We start from the raw sequence: 17,595 nt of genomic DNA, 5'->3' as shown, positions 1-17,595 counted from the left end.
TTATCTGTTAGGAAAATTTCCCAAGTAAAATTTAGATCTTAAATCGGCATCGGAATTAATTAAGAAAATTTTATTTTATGTGCATTGTGAAATTGATTTCTGTCAAACTGGGCTAAATCTATCTGTTTTTTGCTTTTTTAAGGAATTAGGTATAGACCTATTATTGACTGTTTGACAGTTGAAGAATAATATATAAATAGAGAGATTAAATTGATCTCTGCATTGATTTTAAAATTTTGTCTCAGTGTTTTATGATCAGAAATCAAAATTTATTTGTAAATTGATTTAAATATTTCATTCACCTAAATCCAAATTCTGAATGGATGATAAGCATGAGGAGTCAATTATTGAACAGGAAGATTTTAATATCTTGAGAAAAGTCAAAATTGATCTGAATGTATTGATTGAATTAGGAGAGATATGCCTCTAGGGTTTTAGCAGCAGAACCTACAGAAATATACTTCAAAGTTGATTACAAAGTTGATTACATTGTGCTATGTTATCAGCAATTAAAAAATTTATGAAAAATATTTCTACTCATTCTTGTAGCCTTCAAATTACAAATTTTCATTTTTTTTTTAATAATAATAACGATAATATTCATTCTTTTAGTCGTGATTAATTTTTTTTTAATAATAATAAATTAGTTTCAAGAAGTTTCATAATTATAATAACATATGAAGTAAAAATAAGAATCTCAAAAATGGTGGGATCGCTAGAAATGGATACCAATTCCAAGACCAAGACGGTAAAACCTTAATCATCTATATTGACCAAATAGGGTTACCTAACTCACCAACAATAACGAGGTTACATAACTTAACATGACTCAATTACATTTAGGGTTACAGATGGCACTAAGTTCCTCTTTCGTTATCTCTCAACTTAATGATACTTCCCCTCCCTTCTCCAAGGACGACGATCTCTTGCACACACTTGGCCAATTTCAAATTCTGACATATCTCTGTCATTGCATTATTTAATAATAAAAGAAAAACATCTTATATTCCATGATGATTAATGCTAAATCATCCACATATACAATGTGAATCATCATTCCATTGTACTAAGCACAAGTAGCATTGCATAAAATAACATAAAAACATTTAGGGCACACATGAGATGTAACAACTTCTTTGACCTCCGAATATTTTCGTGGCATATTGGCGATGACTTGGCAAAGGGTAGATGAAAAATAAGATCCACAATAATGTGAGCATAATAGGAAGGATGAACAATATGCAATTTTGAATATAAAATGAGATTTTTTTCTTTTATTCTTAAAAAAGACCACAATACAAGTGTTCTAGAACACACTCATGTTATGGCCTCATGGGGCCAAAAAGTGGGTGGCTAGTTTTTTGTCTCCCATCTTAGTGCACATACCCTTTAGAGGGTACTCTACCCACCAAATTAGTGGATTGTAAGAGATCCTTTACTTGGGAAGAGGGGAAGCATGTGAAGCATTGACAATATTTAGCTAGGATAAGGTTGATGTCATGAGTAGAGACCAAACAACTTTCACCTCACCAAAATTCTCCTTAAGAGAGAAGAGTGAAGCCTTTTCTAAATTTGAAGGTTTTGAAAAAAAATGCATAGCCTAGTTGTGATTGCTAGAAGATGGAGGGGAAGGTTTGTTGTTACCAAAGTTCTTGGCTTTACGACTAATTACAATAGACCAACCTTCCTCTTCTTTTCTAAGAGGTGGCGACTCAAAAGATGGTTGAATAGAGGCCTTTAGACATGAGGAAGCTAGACGAAAATTATTAATCTTGTGTTTTGAGTGTTAACATTGATAATAGGTATTTGGGAGATTTATATAAAGGACACGTTGAGTGTATCTAGTTTGAGAAACTTGGATATCAACAAAATCTTTAAGGTCCTTACATAAGTCTACCTCAACACAAACTTGAAAAAAAACATGGTTGCAGAGGATAAACTCATAAAATGAGCTTTGTTGAAGACATGCCCAATCCATTGAATTTATAGGCAAATACATAATAAATTCAGTGAACACTATAGATAGGAGTTGGCTGAAATATTTATGGAGGACAGGTGTAAGAAGTTTTCTCGATGGATGCACGTGAAAGATATGGACAATGAATGGTCGGTGGAAGGTTTGTGTCGATAGATAATTAATTTATCTTCTAACAAAACTTGTTGTTGAGGACAAGCTAAAGAGAATTGTTTTAGTTCAATGCACACCATCAAGCCTAGAAAAAAGGCCTTTTGGTTAAAAAAAATTGTAGCATGGCAAAAAGTGTAATCCAAGGAACTCTTGACACAAATGGGGACTCAAAATGACTCATCATTGGAGATGACAAAGTCTTGTGTTCAAGGTTTGAAAATAAGCAATAAAGAGTGGAAGACCTAAGGGCCATAACTAGGTACAAGGTTTTGCTTGTCAACCCAATCTTAATGCATGCTTTTAAGGGGGACTCTACCAACAACATATCCAAGTTAATTTTTACAGTCAATAATATGCATTATTGAATTTTGGAATCAAAAGAACAACATCTAGTGGTGTCTTAGAAGACATACTTCATGAAACACTTTGAGAACAATTTTTTGGATTGTTTGGGCTGGGTGTCATTGCTTGGTGTTGTCGAACCTTCAACTGCAATAGCAATAAATGCAAAGGAATTAAAAGTTGAACTCATTTAAACGAGTAGAAATCATCAACATGCTTTGCAATATAAAGGACACTATAATAAATACAAGTAAAAACACAATAATCTTGCTTTCTGAAGTAGTATATAAAATAGGTACTAGCAAACATAAGAAACCCTAAAAAAGCCAAATCTTTTAGAGAACTTTGAATAGATCTATTATATTTAATATTCAATTGAAAACCTTAAAAATTCTCATTAAAAATATTATATCTCTTATTCACTATATAGAATAACTATTAATTTGGATTTAAGTGTAATACTTTTCCACAATATAAACAACCCGCTTAATAATCCATCAAATCATAAAATAAATTAATAATTTAGAAACATTCAATATTCTATAACTACTCTAGTTATAACCTCCACCAAGCATTCATCAATTAAACAAAATCTATATTAGAAATAATCAAAACCTAATTTAAAAAGCATTTATAATACGTACCCATCATGCTCAAATCAGATCTTCCAAAACTTGTGTGGCCCATCGACTGCCCGGTAAAAAGTTGCAGAGCAAGCTTTTCGTCTTGCCTAGTGTCAAATGTCAAATAAATTCGGGAAGATGCCGATTTATTTCAATGGTTTCTAAGAGAAACAAATCAAATAGACAGCTGAGAGCGTAATATGAATGATAAGATCGTTCCCATCTGGTATTTTGTTTAACTTTTACAATCTCAAAAATATTTCCGACTTGTTTTACATCGTTTTGTATGATATGTAGTCGTCTTAATCTCTTTTTTCCTTTTCTAATATTATGTTTTTGATCTGTAAATCTGTTCTGTTTCAGTCTGGTAATTTGATTATTTGATAAAAATGATCAAGACCTCGCGATAATTCGTGAACGGCGTGCTAAGGCGATTTTTCTCCTGGCAACGTCACGATTGATCGCGAGCTTGGCTAATAAGTCACTGAGTCTGAACGTGTTTTAAGATTTCGGGCAATTTTCTGAGCTTTAAAACGTTTGTCTTTGTTTTAGTTAGCATTTGCATTATACAGAGATTGCCGAGTAGGGTTTGTGGAGCGGATAAACTTTTTCCAGCAGAGTTTAGAGATTTTCAGAGCTTTTTAATTCAATCGTTATCTCTCAGGTTCAGGTAAGTTCCTCCTTTTATTTTGTAATTTTTATATTTTTATTATTATGAATTTAATTGTTAAATAAAATTTATTTATTAACTGTTAGATAAATTTCAAAAATAAAATTTACATCTTAAATTGCATCGGAATTAATTAGGAAATTTTTATTTTATGTGAACTGTGAAATTGATTTCTGTAAAATTGGGTTAAATTCATCATTTTTCCGGGTAGAAATGAGGTATAAATCTATGATTGATGGTTTGACAGTTGAAGAATAATATTTAAATAGAAAGATTAAACTGATCTCTGCATTGATTTTGAAATTTTTTATGATCTGAAATCAAAATTTATTTGTAGATTGATTTAAATATTTCATGTCAGCTGAATCCAAATTCTGAATGGATGATAAGTATGAGGAGTCAATTATTGAACAGGATTATTGAACAGAAAGTCAAAATTGATCTGAATGTATTGATTGAATTAGGAGAGATCTTTTAGCCTTCAAATTACAAATTTTCACTGTTTATTTTCTTTTTAAATTCTAACTTTTAAGATTTTGATTCTAATTGTGGATTCAATGCTAATAAAAAAAACTTGTCATAAATCTTCTGCTGTATTTTCCAGCTTAACCATTAAAAGCTATGCATCGTTAACTGTTTTTATTAATCTACACGTATTGCAGATATCGATAATTAGTATTGAAATTAGATCTCCGTATCAAATGGAGGAACCTGTTGCTATTCTGAAGCTCCGTATCATAAAAGGAACCAATTTGGCAGTTCGTGATATGTGGACCAGCGATCCTTACGTTGTGGTCAGATTTGGCCATCAGGTAACCTTATTTTCCATCACTTGTTTCCAGGGTTTGGGTACAACACTACTATTTCTTTACCACTTTACTTTCCAGGCCACAATTGTACCGTTTCTTTACCCACAGGTTCAAGGCAACAATCTTGCTAGGTGCCATTGGAATTGAGTTGGCTCTATACATTATCATTCTCACCAACTGAACTTACATATTCAGTTTGGCCAGGGGAATATTGAATAGTTGGGAATGTTCATCATCAATTTCCATAAGAAAAGAATTGATTTTGAAAGTTAGTTTATTAAATAGACTGACTATGTTTGACTATGTTTGACCTTCTGATGTTAAAATTGTCTTCTCCTTCTTCATAATATGAAATCTGTTCTGTACTGCAGAAAGTGAAGACCCGGGTTATAAAAAAGAACCTGAATCCAGTTTGGGATGAGGAATTGACTATGTATGTCACACATTCTATACCCCTGGTTCTCAAACTGGCAAGTCTCTGCTTTTGAAGAATTTTGGTTTTGTTTTAAGATTATAAGTTTTATAAGAAGCCCATGAGTGCTTATGGTTTTGAGTTGTGATACAGGAGGTGTTTGACAAGGACAGGTTGAGCAGAGACGACCAGATGGGTAATGGTGAAGTGGATCTGGCAGATCTTGCAGGCGCTGCGAGAATGCAAAAGACAAACCCATCACCATATTTGGCAATGAAGAATAAGGAGGGTTCTTCTTGCATTAAGCGTGTGGATGGACATGTGGTGCAGGAAGTGTGTGTGAAGCTTCAGAATGTGGAGTCTGGTCAACTGGATCTGCACATCAAATGGGTTGATCTCACCGATTAATCCCCTATATTGTCTTCCTAGGAAACTATACTTGTGGACAAAATACAAGACTTTTAAAAGGTGGAAATTATGATTCCATGGATACCTTTGCTGATTGTATATATATAAACGTGATATGATGGAGACATTTCTATTTGAAAATTTGTACTAAGAGATGAAGTTACTGAAATTTAGCTCCGGAGTCTAAAATGTATTAGCAAGGATTTGTGTCGCGTTGAACTTAAATGATTATATTTGTGTCGCGTTGAACTTAAATGATTATATTTTTTATATTCTCCTTCTCCTTCTCATCCTTATCTTTATACTTATAAAAATGTGGAGTTTTAATGTAGGGACACTTTCAATCCCTTACAATTAATAATACTAGCAATTGCATCTTGGTATGTTATGTGTATGTCGAAGAGGTGTGGAAGGTCAATTAGGGAAAAATTAGGTCTTTGTTTTGCATAAATTTGTGTAGTAGATGTACTCAATTGGTAGTCCATGATGTTGTTTATGCAATAAAGGTCTCAATTGAGAAGTGATAGCTTAAATTCAACTATGGATGTTATGTTATGTCTCAAAGGTCTCAATGGAGAATTAAACAACGAAGATAATCAACTTTCATTACCAACAGGGTCATGTTATGTTTGCAATAGGGTGAGAGTGAGAGAGGGGTTGGCATAGGGCTAGAAAGAGGTATATATAGAGGGGGAGAGTGAGAGGGATGGGTAAAGAGATAGAGATAGAGATAGGGAAGAAGATATAGATAGAGATAGAGATAGAGATGAAGATAGAGGTGGGTAATAAAGAAGAAAGAGATATAGATAGAGATGAGTAGAGGCGACCAGATGGGTAATGGTGAAGTGGATCTAACGGATCTTGCAGGCGTTGTGAGAAAGCTCAAGACAAGCCCATCACCATCTTTGGCAATGAAGAATAAGGAGGGTTCTTCTTGTATTGTGTAGATGGACCTTTGGTGCAAGAAGTGTGTTTGAGGCTTTAGAATGTGGAGTCTGGTCAACTTGAATTGCAAATCAAATAGGTTGACCTTGTAAGGAAGCAAAGGTGTGTGGAAACACTTCCTATGCTAATCTTGAGAGGACAATTTTGCAAACTTCAACTTAACTATCACAGAGATCACAAGAAGCAAATAGAGTAGAAATAAAACAAGAAACACATAACACAGTGATTATCATGGGGAAAATCCATACGGTGAAAAACCCCACACTCTAAAACCTGCATAATATATTAACAAATCAACAAGAGATTACAATACACTTGCAATGCAAGTTCTTACAAGAGCATCAGCTCAACTCAAGCTCAGAGAGACTTCACTAGCATCCTTCTAGGACCTAGCCTTGCAAACCAAACTCTATCATACAAACTCCTCTCCAAGCCCTCATTATATAGGAATTTTACAACCTAGAAACCATTTGTGGTTTTACAGTACCATGGGTAAAACCTCCATGACACGTGTTGCCCACCCTTGACATTTGTTTTTCCAAGATAAGAAAACCAAGTTAAATATAGTTACTCACGTCCAAACTCTTATCCCCTATTTTTGACCCTCATAACTAACATGAAATGTGTCACATAATCTCTAAAAAAATCCCTCCTATATTATACCATGGACAGGGCATCTTTTGACAACTCATATACCTTTTTTCAAGGCACCGACACATGGAAAACCTCCCAACTACATTTGGAACAATTTACTAAAAATTGCAAGGTTGAGACACATGTATCTCAACATTCTCCCACTTGTCGAATACCTTGCAAGAGTTAGGGGATCCATATTACCATGGACTCAACAGTCAGGGGCCAAGAGGCCCATAGACTCCGAACACCATCTGAACTTCTCTGTGCTCACAGACTTAGTTAATGAATCAGCAACATTCACCAAAGTTTCTACCTTCTCCAACTTCACCCTACCATCCTCAACCATATCTCTCACAAAATGATATTGTACATCAATGTGTTTGGTCCTGGCATGAAAAGTTGGGTTCTTCGCTAGGCAGATTGCACTCTGACTGTCACTATAAATTGTCACTGCACCCTGTTTAAACTCTATATCTGAACACAATCTCTTAAGCCAAATGGCTTCTTTGCAAGCATGAGTAGCTGCCATATACTCTGCCTCTATAGTGGACAAAGCGACTACAGCCTGTCGCTTGCTCATCCAACTAATTGCACCACCAAATAATGTAAACACATATGCACTGGTGGATCTTCTTCTATCAACATCACTAGCCCAGTCTGAATCCACAAAGCCTCTAATATCCAAGGAATGTTCATTTACTGTTCCATGAAAACATATAAAGTACTCTAAGGTACCCTGCAAGTATCTAAAAACTCTTTTTACTGCATCCCAATGTGCTCTTCCTGGATTAGACATGTAACGGGAAAGAATTCACTGCTTGGGCAATATCTGATCTTGTACAAACCATAACATACATTAAACTTCCAACAACACTTTGGTATGGTACTCGACTCATCTCTTCCATCTCCAATGGGGATGTAGGACACTGTGAACTAGAAAGCTTTGTTCCCATTGTAACAGGAACACTCAATGGTCTAGAATCTTGCATATTAAATCTTCTCAGAATAGTACCAACATACTTACTCTAGCCTAGCCAAAGCTTTTTGTTTTGTCTATCTCTTACAATCTCCATTCCCAGAATGTGTCTTGCTGCACCAAGATCTTTCATATCAAATTTTGTCGAGAGTTGAGATTTTAATTCTGCAATCAAACCTTTTCCTTTCCCAATAAACAACATGTCATCAACATACAAGGCAATAACCAGGAAACGATCACCATCAGATTTGAAATATATACAGTGATCAGATTTAGACCGCACAAACCCCAAACTCAATACAAATGTATCAAACTTTTGGTACCACATCCTATGACTTTGTTTTAAACCATACAAGGATTTCTTCAACTTACAGACCAAATTACTTTTACCTTTTACCACATAGTTCTCTGGCTATGTCATATAAATTTCTTCCTCCAAATCTCCATGAAGGAAAGCAGTTTTTACATCCACTTGTTCGACCTCTAGATCATAAGCTGCTGCAATAGAAAGTAAGAAACAAATGGATGTCATTTTGGCTACAGGAGAAAAAATCTCACCATAATCTACTCCCTCAACCTAGGATTAACCTTTTGCAACCAAACGTGCTTTGTACTTCTCTATTCTTCCATCTGAACCTATCTTCCTTTTGAACACCCATTTGCAACCAACAAGCTTTCGTCCTTCAAGCAATGGTACAAGGTCCCATGTGTCATTCTTCTTAAGAGCTGCCATCTCTTCATCCATGGCAATTTTCCAAGACTCTGAATCATTCATACCAAGAGCCTCTTCTACAGATTTCGGTTCATTAATATTAGCATTCAAAGCAAATATACATCTCCAATCATCAGGAGAATATCCATACCTTTCAAGTGGTTTTCTTTGTCTAGTAGACCTTCGAACAAGTTCAGGTTCAAGTTCTTCTTCTTCCTTTGATGATTCAGAACTCGTAGAGCTCTCATCAACTTCCTGTCTTTCTAAGGGCCTCGATTCAACTTTTTCAGGTGTAGCAGGCAGTTGAATCACTTCTTTCTTTTCTTCCTTTTATTCTGGCTGCAATGTAACAGAAGAAGACTTAGTTTCTCTAAAAATAACACTTCTGGAATAAAATACCTTTTGTGCAACAGGATCCCAAAGCTTGTATCCTTTCACACTATAACTGTATCCAATGAATATACATTTAACAACTTTGTTATCCAATTTTGTCTGCTTCTCCTTTGGCACATGAGCATATGCCTCACAACCAAAAACTCTCAGATGACTAAGTGAAGGCTTGTGGCCCGACCACGCTTCCATTGGCGTTTTATCAACAAGAGCTGATGTAGGAGACTTGTTTATCAGGTAGCAGGCAGTGGCTACAGCTTCAGCCCAGAACTTTTGTTCTATACCAACACCACTTAGCATACTCCTAGCCTTCTCCATCAAGGTCCTGTTCATTCTTTCTGCAACTCCATTTTGTTGTGGCGAATACGGAGTTGTCTTCTGTCTCTTAATACCACAATCTTTACAAAATGTGTCAAAATCATTGGAGCAATATTCACCGCCATTATCTGTCCTTAAATATTTTATTTTCTTTCCAGTCTGCAACTCAACCATTGCTTTAAATTCTTTAAAACGACTAAAAACTTCAGCTTTACTCTTAAGAAAATAAACCCATGTTCTTCTACTGAAATCATCAATGAAAGAAACATAATAAACTGATTTACCAATAGAAGAAACATCAACTAGACCAAATACATCCGAATGGATTATATCCAAAACACTTGAAGACTTATAAAAACTGGAGTAAAATTGAATGCGGTTTTGTTTTCCATAAATACAATGCTGACAAAAATCAAATTCAAGATTGCAATCATTCAACCCATTAACAAGGTTCTTATTTTTCAAAGGTTGTAGACCCTTCTCACCTATGTGACCGAGTCTCAGGTGCCACAACATTGTCGTCTCTGCATGCAACTTTGATTTGGTAGACAGAGCACCCTTGGGTACCCAAAAACCATGACCATCTGCTGAAAGAGACACCCTCTTCTTTTCCAACATAGTCTTTATCACATTCTTATCAGAAGTACTATTGCACTCAACTGTGCATGCATCAAGTTGGTACAATGTACCCTTTCTACTTCCTCTTGTTATTACCATAGCACCTCTCACCATTTTCACACCTGCTTCAGAAAACTATACATGCACACCCGCATCTATTAGTTTGCTAACAGATAACAAATTTCTTGCTAGTCCTGGGATATGCAAGACACCATCAAATCTCCACCATTTTCACACCTGCTTCAGAAAACTGTACATGCACACCTTCTTCTATTAGTTTGCTAATAGATAACAAATTTCTTGCTAGTCCCGGGATATGCAAGACACCATCAAATCTTCTAGTTCTACCATCAGAAAATTTAACATGAACACTTCCACGACCAACAATATCAAGAAAGGAGTTATTAGCCAAATACACCTTACCACCATCAAACTTTTCATACTTACTAAACTAGTTTCTAATAGGAGTCATGTGGAAAGATGCACCTGAGTCTATCAACCATGCATTGTCACCTGCACGAGTGGCCAAGGCTGCAATAAAAGCATCTCCATTAGCCTTCTCGGACTCAGAATCAGAATCTTGCTTCTTCTTCTTTTTCTTCTTCTCTTCTTTATAGTCCTTTCAGAAATGTCTGGGCTTTCCACAATTCCAGCAAATTACCTTGGACTTACCAGGAGATTTTGATCTCCCCTTATTCTTGGACTTAGAACGGCCATTCTGCTTTTCATTCTTGCCTCTTTCTTTTGGTCTTCCTCGAACACTTAGAGCCTCTTTGGCATTCAAAGAAACCTTCCTTCTCATCTCCTCAGAAAGTAGAGAACCAATAACATCCTCCATCTTCAAGACGACTGCAGTGCTCCCTATGGCCATCACAAGGCTGTCCCATGAGTCTAGTAACGAACATAGCAGGATTTGGCACCTTTCTTTTTCATCCATTGGTACCCCAACTGAGGTCAATTGAGTCACCAACATATTAAAACTTTCCAGATACTCAGAAAATCGTCCACCTTCTTCCATTCTCAAGGAATGCAACTTCTTCCTCAAGAAAATTTTATTCACAAGTGATTTTGCTTGGTAGATCTCACTTAGCTTCTTCCAAAGCTTCTTCGCAGTAGATTCTTCGTGGACATTAATCGGAATTGAGTCTACAAGGCACAATCTTATGAGACCTTTAGCTTTTCTATCCATTACATCATATTGTGCAGCTAAAGTTGGATCTGCGAGCCTCGACTTATTCTCATCGACTGCATCCCATAGATCTCGATCAATCAACAGATCTTCCATCTTCAGCTTCCACATTTCAAAGTTTGTGCCAGAAAACTTCTCTGCATCAATCCTCCCTGATATACTTGCCATCTTTACGATCCTGCAATACAGAAATGAAATACTCTGCACAAGCTCCCACTCAAACCTTGATTAGCTCAAAAAACCCTATACCCAACAAATAGAACCAAAACTGGCCAGGCTCTGATACCACTTGTAAGGAAGCAAAGGTGTGTGGAAACGCTTCCTACGCTAATCTTGAGAGGATGATTTTGCAAACTTCAACTTAACTATCACAGAGATCACAAGAAGCAAATAGAGTAGAAATAAAACAAGAAACACATAACACAATGATTATCGTGGGGAAAACCCATACGGGTGAAAAACCCCACACTCTAAAACCTACATAGTATATTAACAAATCAACAAGAGATTACAATACACTTGCAATGCAAGTTCTTACAAGAGCATCACCTCAACTCAAGCTCAGAGAGACTTCACTAGCATCCTTCTAGCACCCAGCCTTGCAAACCAAACTCTATCATACAAACTCCTCTCCAAGCCCTCATTATATAGGAATTTTACAACCTGGAAACCATTTGTGGTTTTACAATACCATGGGCAAAACCTCCATGACACGTGTTGCCCACCCTTGACATTTGTTTTTCCGAGATAAGAAAACCAGGTTAAATATAGTTACTCACATCCAAACTCTTATCCCCTATTTTTTACCCTCATAACTAACATGAAATGTGTCATATAATCTCTAAAAAAGGCCCTCCTATATTATACTATGGACAAGCCATCTTTTGACAACTCATATACCTTTTTTCAAGGCACCGACACATGGAAAACCTCCCAACAACATTTGGAACAATTTACTAAAAATTGCAAGGTTGAGACACATGTATCTCAACAGACCTCACTCATTAATCCCATGATTGTCTAACTAGGAAATTATACTCGTGGACAAAATACAAGACTTTTTGAAAGGTGGAAATTTTGATTCCATGGATAACATATAAGCAAGGTTTTTAGACATGAGGAAGATAGAGGGGAATCATTTAGAGGGAAATCATTGATCTTGTGATTTGAGTATTGACATTGATAACAAGTGTTTGGGAGATTGATATAAAGGACATTGAATGTATCTAGTTTGAGCAACTTTGATATCAACATGGTCTTTAATGTCCTTAGATAAGTCTACCTCAACACATACTTGTTGCTGAGGACAAGATGACGAGAATTGTTTTTTGTTCAACGCACACCATCAAGCCTAGAGAAAAGGTTTTTTGACTTAAAAACTTCTAGCATGGCAAAAAGGGTAATTCGAGGAACTCATCCCAAATGGGGATTGAAGACTTGTCATTAAAAATGACTAACTCATGAGTCCAAGATTTGGCAATAATCTTTCTTTTTGCATTAGTATATGACATGGGTACTAGCAAATGCAAGAAATCCTAGGAGAGCCAAATCCTCCTAAAGAAACTTTGAATAGATTCATTATATTTAATATTCAATTGAACATGCTACAAAAAAGAAGAAATACTTTTTCTCATTAAATATATTAAATTTCTCTTATTCATAATATCGAATAACTATAAACTTGAATTTAAATATAATACTTTTCAACAATATAAACAATCCATTCATGACCCATAAAATCATAATATATATAATAGAGAAACATTAAATATTCAATAACCACTCATAGTTATAATCTCCCCCCCAAGCATTCATCAATTAAACAAAATATATATTATAAATAATAATGAAAACCTAATTTAAAAAGCATTTATAATACTTACCCATAATGCTCAAATCCCATCTTCCAAAACTCGTGTGGCCCATCGACTGCCTGGTCAAAGGTTGCAGAACAAGCTTTTCGTCTTGCCCGGTGTCAAATGTCAAATGAAATCAGGAAGATGCCAATTTATTTCAATGATTTCTAAGAGAAAACAAATCAAATAGACGGGTGAGAGCGTAATATGAAATGTAAAGATCGTTCCCATCTGGTATTTCGTTTAAGTCTTTTAATTCCGACTTGTTTTACATCGTTTTGTACAGTCTGTAGTCGTCTCTGTAATCTCTTTTTCCCTTTTCTAAAATTATGTTTTTGGCCTGTAAATTTGTTCTGTTTCAGTCTGGGAATTTGATTATTTTATAAAAATGGTCAAGACCTCGCGATAAATCGTGAACGGCGTGCTAAGGTGATTTTTTGTCTGGCAAAGTCACGATTTTTCCATAGACTCAGTACGGACGGTTCTAGACCAGAAATGGGAATCACGATCGATCGCGAGCTTGACTAATCAATCACCGAGTTTGAACGTTTTTTAAGGGCATTTTCTTGAGAATTTAAAGCGTTTGTCTTTGTTATCGTTAGTATTTGCATTATACAGAGATTGCCGAGTAGGGTTTGTGGAGCGGATAAACTATTTCCAGCAGAGTTTAGAGATTCTCAGAGCTTTTTTATTCAATCGTTATCTCTCAGGTTCAGATCCCTGAATTTAACCGTTATTATTTTGTAAATTTTATATTTTTATTCTGAATTTAACAGCTGTGTTGTGGGGTCATTCCCTTAAATTTTATAGTTTTCACAGCAAGTTGATATTGTTATCAGGATTCAACTATGTAATTTTCTAGTCAAACTCATTGACCTATGATTCAGAGTAGTAGTTTACAAGAACCCATCTATCATGAAAACGAATTCTGAATGGTAGTTCTCACGAGAGATGGGTTCTTGTGAACCACTACTCATGAATCATGGATCAATGAATTTGACTGAAAATTACACATTAATTGTTTAACCAATTTATTTATTAACTGTTAGATGAATTTAAGAAATAAAATTTAAATCTTAAATTAGCACTGGAATTAATCAGCAAAATTTTATTTTATGTGAACTGTGAAATTGATTTCTGTAAAATTGGGCTAAATCTTCCTTTTTTGTTAAAGGAATGAGGTATAAATCTATTACTGACTGTTTGACAGTTGAAGAATAATATTTAAATAGAGAGACTAAATTGATCTCTACATTGATTTTGAAATTTTCTCTTAGTGCTTTATGATCAGAAATCAAAATTTATTTGTAAATTGATTTAAATATTTCATGACAGATAAATCCAAATTCTGAATGAATGATAAGTATGAGATCATTTATTGAGCAGGAAGATTTTAATATCTTTGAGAAATGTCAAAATTGATCTGTATGTACTGATTGAATTCGGAAAGATATTCCTATAAAATTTCATCATCAAAATCTACCAAAAAAAAAAACTTCAAAGTTGATTACATTGTGTCAGCAATTTAAAAATTAATGAAAAATATTTCTGTTCACTCTTTTGGCCTTAAAATTACAATTTTTAACATTTTTTTTTTTTGGAAATTCCAAATTTTTAGATTTTGATTTTTTTGGGATTCAATCCTAATGAAATTAAAAAAAAACTGCAAAATCTTCTGCTGTATTTTCCACCTCAACTCTTAAAAGCCGTGCATTGTTAACTGTTCTTATTAATCTACACAATTTGCAGAGATCGATAATTCAAAAGAGGGGTTGAAACCCACAAGGTCCAATCCCACACAATGCAAGATTGGATTCTAAATGAGTTTCAAGGGTTAAGACAGCAAGGCTACCCTCTTTTGTAAAGAATGTGCATAGAATGATTAAGCTAGGAATGCATAGAAAGTGAGAAAGATACGCTTATAAACTGAGATAGGGATATAGGATGAAGCTGCGGACCTGGAATTAGCAGTAGAATGTCAATACGGCGCTGTCCTGCAAATTTGAGCAAAAGTTGACGGGACGATGGCGCCCGGCGTGCACACGGTCCTCCGAAAAATCCGCGAAACGAAGGGGGATCTGTTCGTCTCTGCACAAGGATTCCAGATCTTCAATTTCAGCCACGTACCTGCAACCTACACACAGAAAAGCGAAGACGATTGGGGGGTTAGGGATTAGGGGTTTGCCCTTAGGTCAAACCCCGGTTTTGGAATTAACCAAGAAATGAGAAATGTTGTAAATGTAAATGATTGTAATGCAAAACAAGTACTAGTACCTTGTTGTAAGGATGTTTGTATCCTTATGTGCGAAGGTATAGATGTTGTTGTATGTTGTATGTTGTATGTTGTATGTTGTAAGTTGTATGTAGTAAGTGATCTCCTCTTCAATGGTTGAATCCTTGTCTTGAATGCAACACTTAGCCTTGAATGGAGACTTAGAATGATCAATTGCTTCAAGGAATGCTTGAATGCTTCAAGGAATGCTTGAATGCTTGAATGTTTGAGTATTGTTTCCACCTTTTTCCCATCCATCCAAATGAGAGAAGAAAATGTCGTTTATATACTTGCCAATTAGGGTTGATAGACTGATTTTCCCGACCTTAGGCCGACCAAGAAAGATAATTTTCCAATTTGCAAACAAAAAGACCCGAAGCCCCATAGGAGACCGGGCCCAAAATAGGGCCAGGGACCAGGGCGCTGGGCGCTCTGGTCCCACCTCCCGGGACAGCAGGGTGCAAGGAGGATCAGGCCAGGGTGCTGGAAAAATGCAGTTTTTGGTGTCGTGAGCAAGTTTCGGGGTCTCCATTCAGGTTCAGTGTTGCGTCGCCATCGTGAAGACCCAAATGCGATCGAAATTGCAAGTGTCGCAATTTTAGGACGCTACACATTCGTAGGATCTGTATGATCATCTGATTCACTACCTCTGTTTGGCCATCTGTTTGAGGGTGGAAAGCAGTAGACTTTGTCAATTTGTGTCCATCTTTTCCCATAGTGTAGACCAGAACTTACTAAGAAACCTGTTGTCTCTATCCAAGATAATGGTATTCGGCAGACCAAAATGAACCCAAATGTATTCAAAGAATAGCTTTGCGGTGTCCTCTGCATAAATGGTTTTTTTACATGCCACTATTACTACCATTTTCGAGAACCTATCTACCACAACATACACACAATCATGGCCTCTTTTGGTGGTAGGAAGACCAGACATAAATTCCATAGAGACTGAGTGCCAAGGTTTTTCAGGAACAGGAAGTGGTGAGTACAGCCCAAGTTTACGATTGGCAGGCTTAGAAATAGCACATGCGGTACAGGCTTGAATATATGAAATAACATCATTTCGTAATTTTGGCCAATAAAAATACTTCTAGAGTATAGTAGTAGTCTTACCTATACCAAAGTGACCAACAACCTTACTATAGTGAGCTTCCCATATCAACTTTTTGCATTCTGAATTGGGCACACAGATTTGGCCAAGGTGACAAAACATTCCATCCTGCAAATAGAAATCATTTACTTGTTGTCCCTTCACTAATTGATTATAAACATCTGCAAATTCAACATCGTTCTCATACAAGCAATCCCAGGCTTCAGTTTGATGACCACATGAGTTCAAAACCATACTTATGGTTTCAATTGGAGGCCTGCTCAAACAATCTGCTACTTTGTTAGTACTTCCCTTCTTGTGGTGAATATTGAGGTGAAATTGTTGAAGATATGCTAGCCATCGTTGATGTCGATCATTCTACAACTTCCCTTATGTTTGCAAAAATTGAAAGGGTTTGTGATCTGTGTGGATGACAGTCTCCTTACCCAGAATGTAATGTTTCCACTACTTACAAGCTGGAACAATAGCATACAGTTCCTTGTCGTAAGTAGCATATCGACGCACTGTATTTGGCAATAAAGACAAACCCATCACCATATTTGGCAATGAAGAATAAGGAGGGTTCTTCTTGCATTAAGTGTGTGGATGGACATGTGGTACAGGAAGTGTGTGTGAAGCTTCAGAATGTGGAGTCTGGTCAACTGGATTTGCACATCAAATGGGTTGATCTCACCGATTAACCCCCTATATTGTCTTCCTAGGAAACTATACTTGTGGACAAAATACAAGACTTTTTAAAAGGTGGAAATTATGATTCCATGGATACCTTCGCTAATTGTATATATATAAACGTGATATGATGGAGACATTTCTATTTGAAAATTTGTACTAAGAGATGAAGTTATTGTAATTTTGCTCCGGAGTCTAAAATGTATTAGCAAGGATTTGTGTCGCATTGAACTTAAATCATTATATTTTTTATATTCTCCTTCTCATCCTTATACTTATAAAAATATGGAGTTTTAATGTAGGGACACTTTCAATCTCTTATAATTAATAATACTAGCAATTGCATCTTGGTATGTTATGTGTATGTCGAAGAGGTATGGAAGGTCAATTAGGGAAAAATTAGGTCTATGTTTTGCATAAATTTGTGTAGTAGATATGGTCAATTGGTAGTCCATGATGTTTTTTGTGCAATAAAAGTCTCAATTGAGAAGTGATAGCTTAAATTCAACTA

The 17,595-nt window shown here is 35.7% G+C and overlaps 1 protein-coding gene across 2 annotated transcripts; it reads left to right on the top strand.

The window, feature by feature from the left end:
• Positions 1–3,107: 3,107 nt before the first annotated feature.
• LOC131058626 (protein C2-DOMAIN ABA-RELATED 2) lies at positions 3,108–5,595 on the top strand. Of its 2 annotated transcripts, XM_059216846.1 has the most exons (5): positions 3,108–3,319; positions 3,646–3,763; positions 4,426–4,575; positions 4,944–5,042; positions 5,138–5,595. In XM_059216846.1, the coding sequence occupies exons 3-5, from the start codon at positions 4,465–4,467 to the stop codon at positions 5,390–5,392; spliced, it is 465 nt and encodes a 154-aa protein (XP_059072829.1). In that variant the 5' UTR covers positions 3,108–3,319; positions 3,646–3,763; positions 4,426–4,464; the 3' UTR covers positions 5,393–5,595. The 2 variants fall into 2 exon arrangements, with proteins under 2 accessions (XP_059072829.1, XP_059072830.1); XM_059216847.1 differs by lacking the exon at positions 3,108–3,319 and having other exon boundaries at positions 3,461–3,763.
• The last annotated feature ends 12,000 nt before the right edge of the window (positions 5,596–17,595 follow it).

The sequence above is a fragment of the Cryptomeria japonica genome, chromosome 2 (assembly GCF_030272615.1).
Source record: "Cryptomeria japonica chromosome 2, Sugi_1.0, whole genome shotgun sequence".
NCBI classification, from domain to species: domain Eukaryota; kingdom Viridiplantae; phylum Streptophyta; class Pinopsida; order Cupressales; family Cupressaceae; genus Cryptomeria; species Cryptomeria japonica.
This window is presented reverse-complemented; position numbering and strand designations above follow the sequence as displayed.

Excerpts from the sequence above, each read along its gene's own strand:
- LOC131058626 (XM_059216846.1), top strand. The coding sequence starts at position 4,465 with ATGGAGGAACCTGTTGCTATTCTGAAGCTCCGTATCATAAAAGGAACC. Across the intron at positions 4,576-4,943 it reads TGGTCAGATTTGGCCATCAG|AAAGTGAAGACCCGGGTTAT; the intron begins GTAACCTTATTT and ends TCTGTACTGCAG. Across the intron at positions 5,043-5,137 it reads TACCCCTGGTTCTCAAACTG|GAGGTGTTTGACAAGGACAG; the intron begins GCAAGTCTCTGC and ends GTTGTGATACAG.